Source organism: Trachypithecus francoisi, unplaced genomic scaffold (genome assembly GCF_009764315.1).
Source record: "Trachypithecus francoisi isolate TF-2019V2 unplaced genomic scaffold, Tfra_2.0 Lachesis_group6, whole genome shotgun sequence".
NCBI lineage: Eukaryota > Metazoa > Chordata > Mammalia > Primates > Cercopithecidae > Trachypithecus > Trachypithecus francoisi.
The window spans coordinates 88,325,064-88,340,880 of record NW_022681471.1 but is presented as its reverse complement, the minus strand read 5'-3'; the positions used below and the strand labels follow the sequence as shown (position 1 = coordinate 88,340,880).

The 15,817-nt window shown below is 49.4% G+C and overlaps 1 protein-coding gene across 1 annotated transcript in view; it reads right to left on the bottom strand.

Annotated features, from left to right (window-relative positions):
• Positions 1-15,817, bottom strand: part of OTUD5 (OTU deubiquitinase 5) — a 36,652-nt gene that overhangs the window by 13,014 nt on the left and 7,821 nt on the right. The window contains 1 exon segment of the mRNA XM_033201177.1: positions 9,005-9,098. Coding sequence (XP_033057068.1) covers positions 9,005-9,098 — 94 coding nt within the window.

Below are 15,817 nucleotides of genomic sequence, written 5' to 3'. Positions count from 1 at the left end.
CTGGGGGACCAGGGAAATTCCCTTTTCTACCCCAAGGCCTGGAGAGTTCTTGCCCTTGTAGGCTAGAACGGGGTCATGGAAAAATAAGGCAGGCAGGGCCAGACGTGAAGAACAAGAGAGTGCAGGTGAGAGGAACACAGCCACAGGCCTCTTGGGCAGATGACTTTATCTAAGGTACACGTGGCCACTCAGAGAAATCAACAACATTCTAAGTTCCATAGGTTGGCCTCAAAAGCTATTGATTCCCACACCACCTCTTCACTTTCCACACGAGGAAACTGAGGTTCAGGAGGAGTTTGTGGTTTGTCCAAGATCACAAAGAGTCAGTTTGTGACAGAGTCAACTCTGAATTCAGTTTTCCTGACTCCCATGAGCCAACACAGCCTTTGTAGGTTGAAAAAAAAAAGGAACAAAGACAAAAAAAGAAAAACAGAAAAAAAAAAAAAAAAAAACGGGGGGGCTCCAAGCCCAGTTCTGCCAGATACTAGAGAGCTGAGTGACCAGAAGCAAGTGACCCAAGTGTTCTGAGCCTCATATATCTCATCTGTAAAATAGGAACAAGAGGGATAACAGGCCAGGCATGGTGGCTCACGTCTGTAATCTGAGCACTTTGGGAGGCCGAGGCGGGCAGATCACTTGAGGTCAGGAGTTCGAGACCAGCCTGGCCAACATGGTGAAATCCTGTCTCTACTAAAAATACAAAAATTAGCGGGCATGGTGGCGGGCGCCTGTAATCCCAGCTACTTGGGAGACTGAGGCAGGAGAATCGCTTGATCCCAGGGGCAGAGGTTGCAGTGAGCTGAGACTATGCCACTGCACTCCAGCCTGGGCAACAGAGTGAGACTCTGTCTCCAAAAAAAAAAAAAAAAAAAAAGAGGGATAACCACATGGCAGGCCTTAATGGTGGGGATTAAATGAGATAATGGGTATAAAATAACTACCACTGGGCTTGGGACAGAGTAGCCACACAGTAAATCAGAATTCCTTCCTCCATAGGGAGGCCTGAATGTGGGGTACTGTGAAGGTGACAGAGGTGAGTAAAATCCTGCCCCTACCTTCGGGGAGCACACAGTCTAGTAAAAGAGATAAGACACACATGCAACTAACTTTAGCTTAACTCAGGATGGGCAGCCTGTGGCCCGAATAGTCCAGGCGTCGTGAGATTTGGTCAAACTAAGGCGAGAAGGAAACACACTCCCTCTGCTTCGCTTGAGGATCTTCACACATGCCGTTCCTTCTCTTCAGGACGCTCCTTCCATCCTCGTCAGCTGCCTACTTCTCAAACACCAATGTGTTCTTTATTTATTTATTTATTTGAGACAAGGTCTCGCTCTATCGCCCAGGCTGGAGTGCAGTGGCGCAATCATAGTTCACTGCAGCCTTGACCTCCTGGGCTCAAGCGATCCTCTCGCCTCAGACTCCCAAAATGCCTGGATTACAGGTGTGAGCCACCGCGCCTGGCCCAACATGTTCTTTAATACAGTTCCCCACTACCCAGGACACCTCTATCACCAGATTTATCAAAGGTGTGCATAGACTTCTGCCCGACCACACTGGGCTCCCACTGAAGGCAAAGGGCAGTTCACACCAAAGTCCACCCCCAGCTCAGGGCCCGATACAGTAAAGGAAATCAGGAAAAGTTTATTGAGCAAATGGATAGGCTGGGTAAGCCAGGGAGCTCTTCTCCCTGTGAAATTAAAGTGGGCCTGAAGATCATGCAAGTCTGATTTCCACTGGTTTAGGGAATTTCCCTTTGTTTCCCCAGAGGACCACTGCTCTGATGGGATCTCCCTGGGGCACTGGGCTAGGGTCAGGTCACACAGGAACACTCCCGAGTTCTTCCCTGTCAGTCTACCTCTCTGAAGACCTGTCAGAAGAACGCCTTCCCTACCTTCCCCTTCCTACCCTGGAGGGCTCTGTGAGAAAGGCTACTCTGAGATAGAAAATAGGGCCCATGTTTACCTCCTGTCCTCTTGGAGGTGAAGAGACCTGAAGGGTAAGGGGGTGTGGAGGTTGTGAAGGCGGGAAGGGGGTAGCCCCTTCACCAATGTAAACAAGGATGTGGGTTCTGTGGCCACACTCTCCCCCGCCCTCCCCAGCGGCATTTCCAGCAAGTCACATGTCCTGCGCACAGGCTGGGGGCCCCCTGCTGCTGCCTTTCTTAGAAGCCAGGACCACAAAGCCCGCACAGTGAGCTGCTTGAGGAGCTATTTCTGTAGGCTGAGCTTGGGGTACTGGAAGGCAGTGCTGTTGGCAGCTGTAGTAAACAGGAACAAAGATGAGCGTGAAGGGGTTAAATAGGGGTTGGTTGGCCAGGCTCAGAGAGAGAGGCTGAGGTGATGGAGAAAGCCCATCTCCTATGGAAAGGTCAATTGTCATTTCCAGGCCTGGGAGTTCTATCTTCAAGAGCTAGATGCCAGATGCAGGAAAATGGGGGAAAGAGAGGAGACCATGGAACAGGGAAGGGATCTGGGGGAAAACCCCCTGAGGGTCCCATTTCTCTGCTACTGACCCCTTTGGCCTGGCAGAAAGGCTCTGCTGCCTCCCACCTGTGTGGCAATGGATAAAGCCTTTAACCTCTCTAAGCTGAAATGTCCTCGTGCATAAGGTAGAGACAGTAACTCCTCTTCCATTTGCTGGGTGTTGTCAAAACTACACAGGAGGTTTGCCAAGCACCTAAGGCACAGTAGGTGGTCAAGAAACAAGAACATCATTTGTCATGACGACAATGATTCCTCCCTATTGCTAGTTACCACGAGTCAGCCAGAATGTTGCCATAACCACTTATGAAGCCCTTCCTCATTTCTGTTGCAATTGCTCAGTCAGAGGAAAGCCCCAAATGCAGACCTAGGATGCATGTCCTCTCCTGGCTCTCTACCTTTAGTGAAACCAAAGGTCCACAAGTCTACCTCTAGGCCCTTACTTAGTTCTAACAAAACTTCAGCAGTTAAATTAATATCAAGTTAACAATACACGCTTCATAAAACAGGGTCCTAAAGTATGGACAAGTTATGACACTTCTTTCCTCATCTGTAAAATGTAAAATACCACCTTCTCTCCTCAATCCTACGACACCACTGATAGGTGATATGGTATAACATGTACCTAATCACAGCTTTTGGTGGGGAAACATATCACACTGATTATAAGGTATATCCTAAGTTTGGAATCATTAATGTGGAAGAAATATACATCTCCAAACCAAGGAAAACAGCAATAGTACGACCCCAACAAGGGAGAATAGGATTTCTCCAATAACATAAGGCAGGAAAAGCATCTAAGCACAGAGCTACACACATAGGAAGTAGTCAACAAGAATTCGTTTTTGGCCAGGTGTGGAGGCTCACACCTGTAATCCCAGCAATTTGGGAGGCCAAGGCAGGTGGATCACCTGAGGTCAGGAGTTTGAGACCAGCCTAGACAATATGGTGAAACCCCATCTCTATTAAAAATAAAAAAAATTAGCCAGGCGTGGTGGCAGACGGCTGTAATCCCAGCTATTTGGGAGGTTGAGGCTGAAGAATCGCTTGAACCCGGGAGGTGGAGGTTGCAATGAGCCAAGATCACACCACTGCATTATAGCCTAGGCAACAAGAGCGAAACTGTCTCAAAAAAAAAAAAAAAAAAAAAAATTCGTTTTTCTGACTTCCTAGCTCCACCTCTGTCCTCCAGAAAGCCCTCCTCTTCCCAGAAGGCTGGCACACAGGGCTGGGGGCAAGGCGTGACTTCCCTGTGGAGGGGTCTGAGGTGGGGGGATGACCTGCAGAGGTAGGGGAATTCAGAGAACTTGTTTTGATAGAAACTGAAACTTCTCCTGCTGACGCTGCACTTGTGGGCAATCTGCACCTGTTCTCCCTTCCCAGAGGCCAGCTGGAAGGGGGTCCCCCACCATTCTGCCTCTGTTCCCATCTCCAAATGGGCTCAGAAATCCTCAGTAAAATACTACAATTGGTCCCATACCAAAGACTTTTCACACTCCAACTCATTCTATCCTTACCAAAACACTCTTACTTTACCCAGGAGACACAGAAATGTGGCAAAGCTGGCCTGGGATCACACGTTTAGGGGGGTAAAGGGGAGGCCAGGCTCTCAAAGGGTAACTGCTGGCCCCAGCTGATATTACCACCCTCACCCCAATCTAGCCACCATCTTAGTCGCCTTACTCCCTGGGGCAGGACCTGATCTTGTGTGCCTCAGTTTCCACACCAGCACAAGCAGGAATCAGCTAGAACCCAGGAAAGGCATGGGAGTGGGCAGAGATTATCGATATCAGGGTCTGTATCTCTCCTAGGGCCACAGAGGCCAACATGAACATTACCGTCCCCATACACACCCTACTTCTTTCCTTTCTCTGGACACACAGAGACACCAGTGTAGAAATGCACATGTGTATACACATACAGCAGAGCCTGCCAAAGATGCTCCCTGAGGTCAAATGCTCATCCAATAAATCCCACAACAGAGAACCATCACATTCAATGAGTAGATGCCCTTGCCACTTCAGGAAAGACTGAAGATAAGAGGCTCTACAAACTGAGGAAATCCCTACCCCACTAACCTCCTTCCTAGCCTCTGGCAGGGTAGGTGGAGGGCAGGGGAAATAACCAAGAGCTCTAACAGACTAGCCTCAACCTCTCTCCTCTGCTGCCTGGGGAAAGTCCTCATGTAACTAATGTAATGTAACCAATAATGTACCCAGATTTATGTTAAGCAGCAAGACATGAGAGCCTGGATTATCTTCCTATAGGGTCCTACCATTTGCTTTAGAGACATCTGAGAACTGCCTACTCCCCAGGTAGCTGCCTGCCTGCCAGAAGAGCCACAGCAAGTTCCACTAAGGGCAAAAAAGGAAGCTAGGTGTCTACAGGGAACCTAAAAACAAACCACACAAATGTGTGTACACACAGCTGCAGAGGGAGACAGAGACCTGGTCTGCTCCCCAGTACCCTCCTGGTCCAGCGGAACCCTGGACCCACTGAGAACAAATCTCCTGAGGAGATGAGCCAGGACAGAGGTCTCACTTGCCTGTCAAGCAGACGTGGTGTGACCTGGTCTGTGGTCCCAACTACCCCAACTAGCATACCCTCAGTGGGAGAGACAGAAGAACTCATCCCCCTGAAGAGTCTGGTTCCTGAGATGTGTGCTCTTCTGCTCAAGGATTCCCACTGCAAGGATGAGAAACCTGAGGGATACAAGGGAGATACAAGGAAGCTGGTGTACAGGAAATGGCCCATGGGAATCTTCTTCTTTCTGTGGCCTGGTTCAACCTCAAATACCAATGTTCTGACACTGGTTGTATGACCTAGACAGGGTAGGGTCTTGGCTTTCTCTTGAGGCCTCAGTTTCCCCATTTATAAAACAATCAAAATTGACCTCAGATCACCCCTCCTAGTGCTGATGGTCCATGTTCCAAAACCAAAAGGCACAGAAGAGTGGGCCTAGCCAATGTTTCTGGGCCTCATCATGGTAACATGCACAGCCCTTGCCACTCCCCCATGGCCCATGTACAAACAACCATGTGGCCTCCACTCTGCCCACAGAAACTAGCACCAGGATCCTGGTCAGGGTTAGAGGTTTCTGCTGAGTCAAAGCCACATGGAGAGAGGGAGCAAGGGAGAGATGCAGAGTCACGTTTCCAGGAGGAGGTTATCTGAGCATAACAGGGACAGGGTGGCCACAGGATACCTCTGAGGCTCAGGTTCCCACCTCCCCTCCACCCAAGCCTTCACTGATGCTCATGAATCCCCAATAAGAGGAGGTAGGAGAGAACTGAGTGCAAGCAACGGATATTGGTTCACTCAGGGGAACCAATGGCAGGCAGGCAGCTGCCTGGGGAGTAGGCAATTCTCAGAAGTCTCTAAAGCAAATGGTAGGACCCTACAGGAAGATAATCCAGAGGAACAGAAGGCAGAAAGCCACTTGCCTCAAGACGCCCAACCACAGAGAGCCACGTGCTCCTACTTGGAGGAGGTAAGGTCCGAGATGTCAAGGAACACAGTCAAGGTCATCCAGTCAGTTGACAATCAAGCTAAGAAGCTAAGGATCCTAGGATCATAAAAAGAATTGTGTCCTGGCCAGGTGCGGTGCCTCACGCCTATAATCCACACTTTGAGAGGCCAAGGCGGGTGGATCACGAGGTCAGGAGCTCGAGACCAGCCTGACCAACATGGTGAAACGCCATCTCTACTAAAAACACAAAAATTAACCAGGCGTGGTGGTGCACGCCTATAATCCCAGCTACTCAGGAGGCTGAGGCAGAAGAATCGCTTGAACCTGGGAGGCAGAGGTTGCAGTGAGCCGAGATCACGCCACTGCACTCCAGCCTGGGCGACAGAGGGAGACTCCATCTCAAAAAAAAAAAAAAAAAAAATAGATTGTGGGTCCTTTGGACACCTCTAGGTTCCCAGGCCAGTTCTGGCTAATGGCCCTGAGCATGTCATTCCCCTTTCTATGCTTCAATCTTTTCACCTGTCTCATGGCATAATGATCCAAGTTTTGCAAGTGAGCCTGAAGCACCCAGCTGAGTGTCTAGCACACAGCAGGAGTCAAGGAAACAGTGCCCTCTATGTTTGCAACCCCCTCCCAACTCCAACTCTCTGCTCCACGTTCCTTCCACTATTCAACACATGACAGGAAGTCAGCCTAAGCTGACTGCCATCTGTCCCCATCCAGACGAGGCTGGAAACGGTGGGGGGGGGGGGGGCAGCAAAAAGCCCAGGGACAAAGTCCCCTTCCCAGGCACATGTATTATGCACTCTGCACCAAGGAAACCTCCAGAGAAGGTCTAGAGACCAGGGGCCATTGCCATGTACTTCGGGGGAGAGGCCACAGGACTTCTGAGGTTTTACAGAGAAAAGCCAAAGGCAGCCCAGTCAGGGGAAATGTGTAGCCATAGTGTCGATAAGGAAAGGCCTTCAACCTGCTGTGGTCAACTCTTCCTGTAAGTAGAGGCCCCTTATACTGAAGGCCCCAGTGGGAGGAAGGGTCGGGAGTATTTGGGGAGAAGAGCTAGATACACAGATTCACACACACACACACACAAATACCGCTCTTGATACGAGTTACTACAACAAGCCAGGTAGCCCCAAGAGTCGGGGGTATTTGGGGAGAACAGCTAGATACACACACACACACACACACACACACACACACAAGGCTCTTGATATGAGTTACTACGCAAGCCAGGTCCTTACCAGCCAGCCCTGAGGCTTACCCTCAATGACTACCCAAGACTCAGATGCCTGCTGTATTCTCTGATCCTAACTCCACCAGCAACCCTGCTTACCCCACATCCAGCCTGAGGTCTGGACACAGGGCCTCGCAACTAACAGGTCCCCACCTATTCTTTCTTTGCCTTTCTTTTGTCCAAGATGCCCTGAAACCCAGCTCTTCCTCTGGGAAACATCCCAGGAAAAACACAAACTTGAGACAGAGGGGCAGGAGGTGTAAGTTTTTTCCCAGTCCAACAGAGCCCACTGCCTGAGCCTCGTCTACTTGGCAGAATAGAGAGGAGACCACTCACTCCACCCTTTCAACAAACACATGTGACTCTGAGGCACCACTGAAAACGGCATCTGGGTTTTACAAATGCTACTGTTCCATGAGGGTCTACTATATGTGTCAGGCACTAAAGGGATTTACCAAAGCAACTTCATTAAATCGTTACAACATTAGGGTCTTTTAGCCCCATTTTATAGATGAAGAAACGGCCTCAGGAAAGAAGAGCTGCTTGCCTAAGGTCATACCAAGAATCAGTAGTGCAGCCAGGGATGGAGCCTGAAACACTCCAGCCCACCAGTAGACATGGGGGTTACCCACAGACAGAGAGAATAGCAGACCAAGAAGGAACTCAAAGAGGCATTGAGAATCAACACCATTTCCCAGACGGTAAGACCAAGGCCAAGTGTCACAGCAGTTATGAGTCAGGGCCAGAACTAGAAGGTAGGTCTTCTGACTCCCAGCTCAAAGCTCCTATCAGAGGGCACTTTTCCTTGGTAGGTATCAGAGCACTAAAGGGAGGATCAGGTCACATTCCCAGCTTCCCCTTCACCCTAGCACAGGGCCTCACAACTACCTGTGGGGTCACAGATTCAGAGCCAAAATGGCCTCAAAGATCCAGCTCAGACTGGATAACAGATGGTATCAAGGCATTATTAATTCTGTTAGGTGCAGTAATGGTATTTTGATTATGTTAAAAAGAAAAGAGTAAGTCTGCATCTGTCAGAGAAACATACAGAAATATTTACGAATAAATGATCCAATGTCGGGGTTTTGCTTTAAAAATACTCTTCTTTCAGGGGAGTGAGAAAGAGTGGGTGGGATAGTGATGAAACAAGGCTGGCCACGTGTTGACTATTTTGAAGCTGGATGATGGGTACATGAGGGTTCATCATTCTACTTTTATGTAAGTTGAAAAAAAAATTCTATGACATAAGAAATTTGTAAAGATCTAGTTTGATAGCCCCCATATACACAGATTGAGGAACAGAGACCCGCACACACCAGAGATGGGATCTGGGTATAAACCTAGGGGTCATACAGCCAGGGTGGCAGCAGTGTGCTATGGTTAAGAGCATGGGCCTCAGACTAATCTAATGCAGACACTGAATCCCAACTCTACCACTTATATTTTACTCCAGACAAGTCACCCACCATCTCTGAGCCACTTTTCTCATCTGACAAATGGAAGCAACAATAGTCCCTACACTCACCTAGCTCAAGGGGGAATCAAAGAGGTTTCCTGTAGCACCTGACAGACCAATGTGTCCCAAAGGATATTATTTTCTTTATCACTCTTCTTGCTGTTATTATTCATATTAATCTTGCACCACTGCAACGTCTCAAGACCCACGGCTAGAGGTCAGATACCAACTTGAGGCTGGAGCCTGGAGTCCCTAAAAGATTAGCTAGCTCTGCCTCAACCCTGTCTCAGGGGCTATTCCTGATAACTGGGACACAGCTTAGGGGCAGCCCTAGGCCCTTAAGGACTAAGGCAGAGACTCACCTACAGCCCGGAAGAGACAGGCGCCATCCTCCTTCATCTGCTTGATGATGAAGCCCTTCTTGTCTCGTAGGGCCTTTTCAAACCAATGCTCCTGCTGGAGGGAAGAGGGGGGGTCAGCAACAGGGAAAACCTATACTCCATCCCCAGGGCCCCGACCTCAAGCTCCCAAGAGGCCTAGGTCATTGACAGAGAGGACGCTGGCCAAGGTAAAGTTCTCAGCCCTGTTTGACCACTCCATGCATGTGAAGTAGGAGACTCTTTTAGGGAATCAGTTGCTGAATGAAACTAAGACTTGCTTCCAAAAGGGTCCCAGGTCCCCTGAGAACAGTGGCCCCATCTGCCTTATGACTTTTGCCGACCTTGCAGGGCCTGGCCCAGGGAGCCACATTGCCCCAGGCAGCCAGAGACTCAGACCCAGCAAGTGCCTGGGTGGAGAATGTGGCTCTACCTCAAGGAATTTCATCTAGGAAAGGTGGTGAAGAGGGAGTAACTGGCAAGAGCCTAGATCCTGAACCTGACAAAGGGCTAGAGGATTCCAAGATATGCTGTAGGCCGGGCTCGGTGGCTCATGCCTGTAATCCCAGCACTCTGGGAGGCCGAGGTGGGTTGATCACCTGAGGTCGGGAATTTGAGACCAGCCTGACCAACATGGAGAAACCCCATCTCTAATAAAAATACAAAATTGGCCGGGTGTGGTGGTGCATGCCTGTAATCCCAGCTACTCGGGAGGCTGAGGCGGAAGAATCACTTGAACCCAGGAGGCAAGAGGTTGCAGTGAGCCGAGATCACGCCATTGCACTCCAGCCTGGGCAAAAGCGAAACTCCATCTCAAAAAAAAAAAAAAAAGATATACTCTAGAAGGCAAAAGCGTGCAAACAATATTCTCATCTGTGACTGAACACATTTAACAGATAGATATCTACACACATATACTATATGTATGTATACAAACACACATACAAAAAATTGGGAAAGCTAGACAGCAAAATATTATCCCTAAGTCCTGGTGTTAGCAGCGATTTTATTGCACTTTCCTTTTATAAAGGTACACTAAACCCAAAAAGCTTTGAAAATCAAAAGCCTTTATCTAATTCATCTGGCATCATAATCTGACCAGAACTGACAAGAATCTATCCCACTTGGGGTGAATATTCAAATATTTCAATGCAGAAAACATACAGGTGTTTGACTATGAGGTGCTACCTCAGACCCTGCTGGAAGTGTTTGTAATACAAAGTATACACACCAGGTGAGTTTCATAAATTCTGAATTTTCCTAAATTCCAAAGCACATCTGGCACCGTGAAGGTTCAACTTAAATGAACCTGTACAAATGCATATTTTTGGATTAAAAAAATAATGACCACATAACCTCTTAAAACATAATTTTCATTTCAAAACAAAACCAACCAGAAGCAGCAGACCTTTCCTGGGCCTCTTACGCCCTCTGCTGGCTACCAGAAGCAGCCAGCCTGACCCAGCAACAGGGCTGCAAACTACAGGATCCCAAGCCTACTCCTTGGGAACACAGGCCTGCCCAGGAATTTATAGGATCTGGGGTATTAGGGACCAGACATAGGGGCCCACCTGTCCATAAGGCCATTTTTCCCCAGCTCAGGCAAGGGGTGGAACCCATCCCCTAGGAAAGCCAGAGGAGAAGCATCTCCGGCAAAGTTGTAAGCACAAGGTTTGGAAGGCAAGAGCTCTGGATTCCAACCCCAGCTTTGTCACAAACTTGCTGTCCGATATCAGTCTCAGTTTCCTATGGAATGGGGGATATGTTGATCTACCAGACAGAGCTGTCAAGAGGTTCAGAGGAGTTTCAGGACCTAAAGAAGCTTTGTAAATAACGTACCATATACTGGGGGAAGTTGTCGCCAATCACAGAAGGGGAAGAGATCAGCATGGAGATTATGTACAACTGAGAGGACCTCAGCAAATCCTAGGTGAGTAGCAGGACAGGAGGGGAGGAAGAGGTGACAAGGGAATACCCAGCCAGCCCCATCATCTGGGCCCATACCCCAGGAAGATATGGCTGGATTTCTAGAGATGACAAAGGCACCTGGAAGCCCTTAATGAGCTTCCATGAGCAGCACAAGGACTTCTGTTTGTGCACAACATTCCAGTGGTCCAGGTGGCCCTCCTTGCCCCCAAGCCTGTGGATTAACACACTCCAGCCAATTATGGCCAAGTCCATCCTGGCCACACAGGGTCAGCCATCTCCCAGAGTCATGGGCCTGCCCCAGCCAGGGGTCTCCAGCAGGGATGGTGCAACCATAACTATAGTCCCAAACCTGACACAAGAATGGGTTCTTAAAAAAGAACACAGAAACTTCCTGCCTTTGGAGAGAGGGGGAAAAGAGAGGAGAAAAGGAGGTCAAACAGGAGAGGGGCTCCTACTTATCCATCTAAGAAAGATTTACCAGGTAGCTACTAAGTAAGATACCGGGCTGGGCAGTGAGGACAGTGAAATGAATCAGACTTAGTCTCGATCCTGATAAGCTCACAATCTACTTAGCAGAGAGGCAGGGAAACAGGTAACCACCACAAGGTATGAACAAGGCTGTGAAAAGGTAAATACCAGGGTTGTGAAACAGAAAGAGGCTGGGCACGGTGGCTCACGCCTGTAATCCCAGCACTTTGTGAGGCCGAGGCAGGTGGATCACTTGAGATCAAGAGTTCAAGACCAGCCTGCCCAACATGGTGAAATCCCGTTTCTACTAAAAAATACCAAAAAATTAGCTGGACATGGTGGTGCACGCCTGTAATCCCAGCTAATCAGGAGGCTGAGAGAGGAGAATCGCTTGAACCTGGGAGGCAGAGGTTGCAGTGAGCCGGCAACCCGCCACTGCACTCTAGCCTAGGCGACAGAGCGAGACTCTGCCTCTGCCTCAAAAAAATAAAAGAAGAAAAGAAACACAGTCATTGGGTCAGGCGTGGTGGTTCACACCTGTAAATCCAGCACTTTGGGAGGCCGAGGTGGGCGGATCACCTGAGGCTGGGAGTTTGAGACCAGCCTGACCAACATGGAGAAACACCGTCTCTACTAAAAAATACAAAATTAGCTGGGCGTGGTGGTGAATGCCTGCAATCCCAACTACTCAGGAGGCTGAGGCAAGAGAATCACTTGAACCCGGAAGGTGGAGGTTGCAGTGAGCTGAGATCACACCATTGCATTCCAGCCTGGGCAATAAGAGCGAAACTCCGTCTCAAAAAAAAAAAAAAAAGAAACACAGTCATTAAGGCTAGCACCTGAGAGGAGGTGCCACCTGACCAAAGGATTAAAACACCAAGACCTCCAAAAACGCTTGTTAACTGGATGAGAAATGAAGTCACTTCTGCCACAAAGTACCAGGGATGCCTGGAGCCCAGCAACGAATTCAGTAGAGCTAAAGTTCTGGGTAGTACTAGGCAGGTAAGCAAGGAGGACCAAGAACGATGAACTCATATTAACTGTATACCTGCCCCGTGCCAGATGCAAAGGGTGATGTGACCTCATTTAATTGTCCTGACCAAAGCCCAGGTGGCAGGAAACATTACCCTCACTTTATTAAGGCAGAAAGGAGGCCAGACATGGTGGCTCACGCCTGTAATCCCAGCATTCTGGGAGGCCAAGGCGGGTGGATCACCTGAGGTTAGGAGTTCAAGACCAGACTGGCCAACATGGCGAAGCCCAGTCTCTACTAAAAAATACAAAAAATTGGCAGGGCGTGGTGGCGTGTGCCTGTAATCCCAGCTACTTGGGAGGCTGAGGCGGGAGAACTACTTGAACCCGGGAGGTGGAGGTTGCAGTGAGCCGAGATCGCACCATCGCACCCTAGCCAGCCTGGGTAACAGAGCAAGACTCTGCCTCAAAAAAACAAAAAACAAAAAAACAAAGGCAGAAAGAGAAAGGAGTTGGAGTTTGGATACCAGCAAAGCCTAGTATAGAGGCAACAGGGAAGGCCCCCATGAGCCACAGCATGGAGGACATACCTCTCAGCCCATCCATGGAATATCCTGGTTTGTCTCTAAACATGAAAGAGAACTGAATAGGCCCCTTGCACTGCAGGGTGTGGGTCCTGGGGCAGTCAAACTGGCATCCAGGCTTGGATCTAGAGGCTGGACTGCTAGCCACCACTGACTTTGGCATCAGCAGCCTGAAGAGTTTGGGCTCTGGCCCTTTTCTTTCTCCCTTCGGGAGAAAATGTTGCTCAGGAAGGGCTGGTAGGGGTGGGGGGTAGAGGATAGCTCAGCCATAGATAAGTTTAAGCTCCAACAATGCCCTGGTCTGAGATCATCAAGTCCAGGCTGTGAACTGTGGGAATGTCCCTCCATATCTTTGAGCCTCCACAAAAAGGCTGAGTAAAGCTCCCTAACACCAGAGGATCCCAGGAGATAAGGCAAGATTCTGTAACCTAGAAGTCTAAAGGCCCAAGTGAAGTTGGAGCAGCAGGCTGTGGAACCCAACTGACTTAGGTTCTAATCTAGCTCCACCAATTATTAGCTATGTGATGAACTGCTCTGAGCCAGTTTTCCAATCTGTGAATGGGGATACCAAGCCTCCCAATAATAGGGATGCTGGGCAGACTCAAATATTACAGGGCTTTGCCCAGTAAGAGACCACTTAATGAGTTCCCTTCCTTTCCCCAGGAAGGAAAAAAGCCTCTCTAGTAGGCTGGTTAATAGCCACGCAAAGATATCAAACCCTAACCCCCCTGGAACTTGTAAATGTTACCTTATAATGAAAAAGGTAGAGCCAGACGTGGTGGCTCATGCCTGCAATCCCAGCACTTTGGGAGGCTAAGGCAGGCGGATCACTTTGGGCTCAAGAGTTAAAGACTGGCCTAGGCAACATGACGAAATCTCATCTCTACAAAAAATACAGGCCAGGCATGGTGATTCACGCCTGTAATTGCAGCACTTTGGGAGGCCGAGGCAGGTGGATTGCCTGAGGTCAGGAGTTCGAGACCAGCCTGGCCAACATGGTGAAACCCTGTCTCTACTGAAAATACAAAAATTAGCCGGGTGTGGTAGCAGGCGCCTGTAATCCCAACTACTCAGGAGGCTGAGGCAAGAGAATTGCTAGAACCTGGGAGGCGAAGGTTGCAGTGAGCCAAGATTGCACCACTGCACTCCAGCCTGGACGACAGAGCGAGACTCCATCTCAAAAACAAACAAACACCAAAATTTAGCCGGGCATGGTGGCTCGCACCTGTGGTCCCAGCTACTCGGGAGGCTGAGGCTGGAGGATCACTTGAGTCCAGGAAGTGGAGGGTGCAGTGAGCGAAGATTACGCCACTGCACTCCAGCCTGGGTGACAGAGGACGGCCCTGTCTGAAAAGAAAAGAAAAGCCCGGGCACAGTGGCTCATGCCTGTAATCCCAGCACTTTGGGAGGCTGAGGCAGGTGCATCACCTGAGGTCAGGAGTTTGAAACCAGCCTGGCCAACATGGCGAAACCCCATCTCTACTAAAAATACAAAAATTAGCCGGGCGTGATGGTGGGCGCATGTAATCCCAGTTACTCGGGAGGGTAAAGCAGGAGAATAGCTTGAACCCAGGAGGCGGAGGCTGCAGAGAGCCGAGATTGCGCCTGGGTGACAAAGCGAGACTCTGTCTCAAAAAAAAAAAAGAGAAAATAAAAAAGTGTTTGCAGATGTAATGAACTTACATTATTAAATCTGGAGATGGGGATTATCTTGGAGTATCAGGTAGGACCTAAATGCAATCACAAGTGTCCTTATAAAAGAGAGACAGAGGGAAATTCAATACAGACAGAAAAGGAAACCAAATTTACAGAGAAGGCAATGAAGATGGAAGCAGAGATTAGAATGACGCAACCATAAACCAAGGAATGTTGGCAGCCACGAGAGGCTAGAAAAGGTCTAAATTCTCCTTGAGAGCTTCCAGAAGGAGTGTGGCCCTGCCAACACTTTGATTTGGAAGCAGTGAAACTGATTTTGGTCTTCTGGCCTCCAGATTGTGAGAGAATAAACCTCTGTTTTTTGTTTTGTTTTTCTTGAGATGGAGTCTCGCTCTGTCGCCCAGGCTGGAGTGCAGTGGTGCAATCTCAACTTACTGCAACCTCCACCTCATTGCAACCTCCAATCCATCTCCTGGGTTCAAGCAATTCTCTGCCTCAGCCTCCCGAATAGCTGGGATTACAAGCACCTGCCACCACACCCAGCTAAATTTTCTGTTTTTAGTAGAGATGGGGTTTCACCATCTTGGCCAAGCTGGTCTTGAACTCCTGACCTCATGATCCACCCGCCTCAGCCTCTCAAAGTGCTGGATTACAGGGGTGGGCCACCGCACCCAGCCAACTTCTGTTGTTTTAAACCACCTAGTCTGTGGTAACATTTGTCACAACAGCCACAGGAAACGAACACACCCCTCTTGGTAGCACTCCTTGGTGTCTGTCCCTAGTGCCTCAAGGGTGTGAGACAACATGGCATGGATCCCACGCTGCAGGGTCCACCTGCCTACCATCCTCCAGAATAGGATGTTAGAATTAAGGCAGCAGGGGCCTCGAATCTCCCTTCTCAGCATGGGAAACTACTGACCCTGCCTATGGATGGATGAGCTGCCACTGAGGCAGGAAGGGGGCAAAAGATGGCAGCAGCAGTGGCAGCTCATGGACAGATGTCTTCCCAGAGCCCATGGCCAAGAGGTGTTTAGCATTCTGGGACTCACAGCTCTGTCCCAGCAGCCCTGGTGCCAAGACCACCCCCTCCAGCAAAGCACCCAGGAACACTAGCCTGGCTCCATGGACAAAACAGGCGAGCTGGGCACAGTGGCTCACGCTTGTAATCCCAGCACTTTGGGAGGCGAGG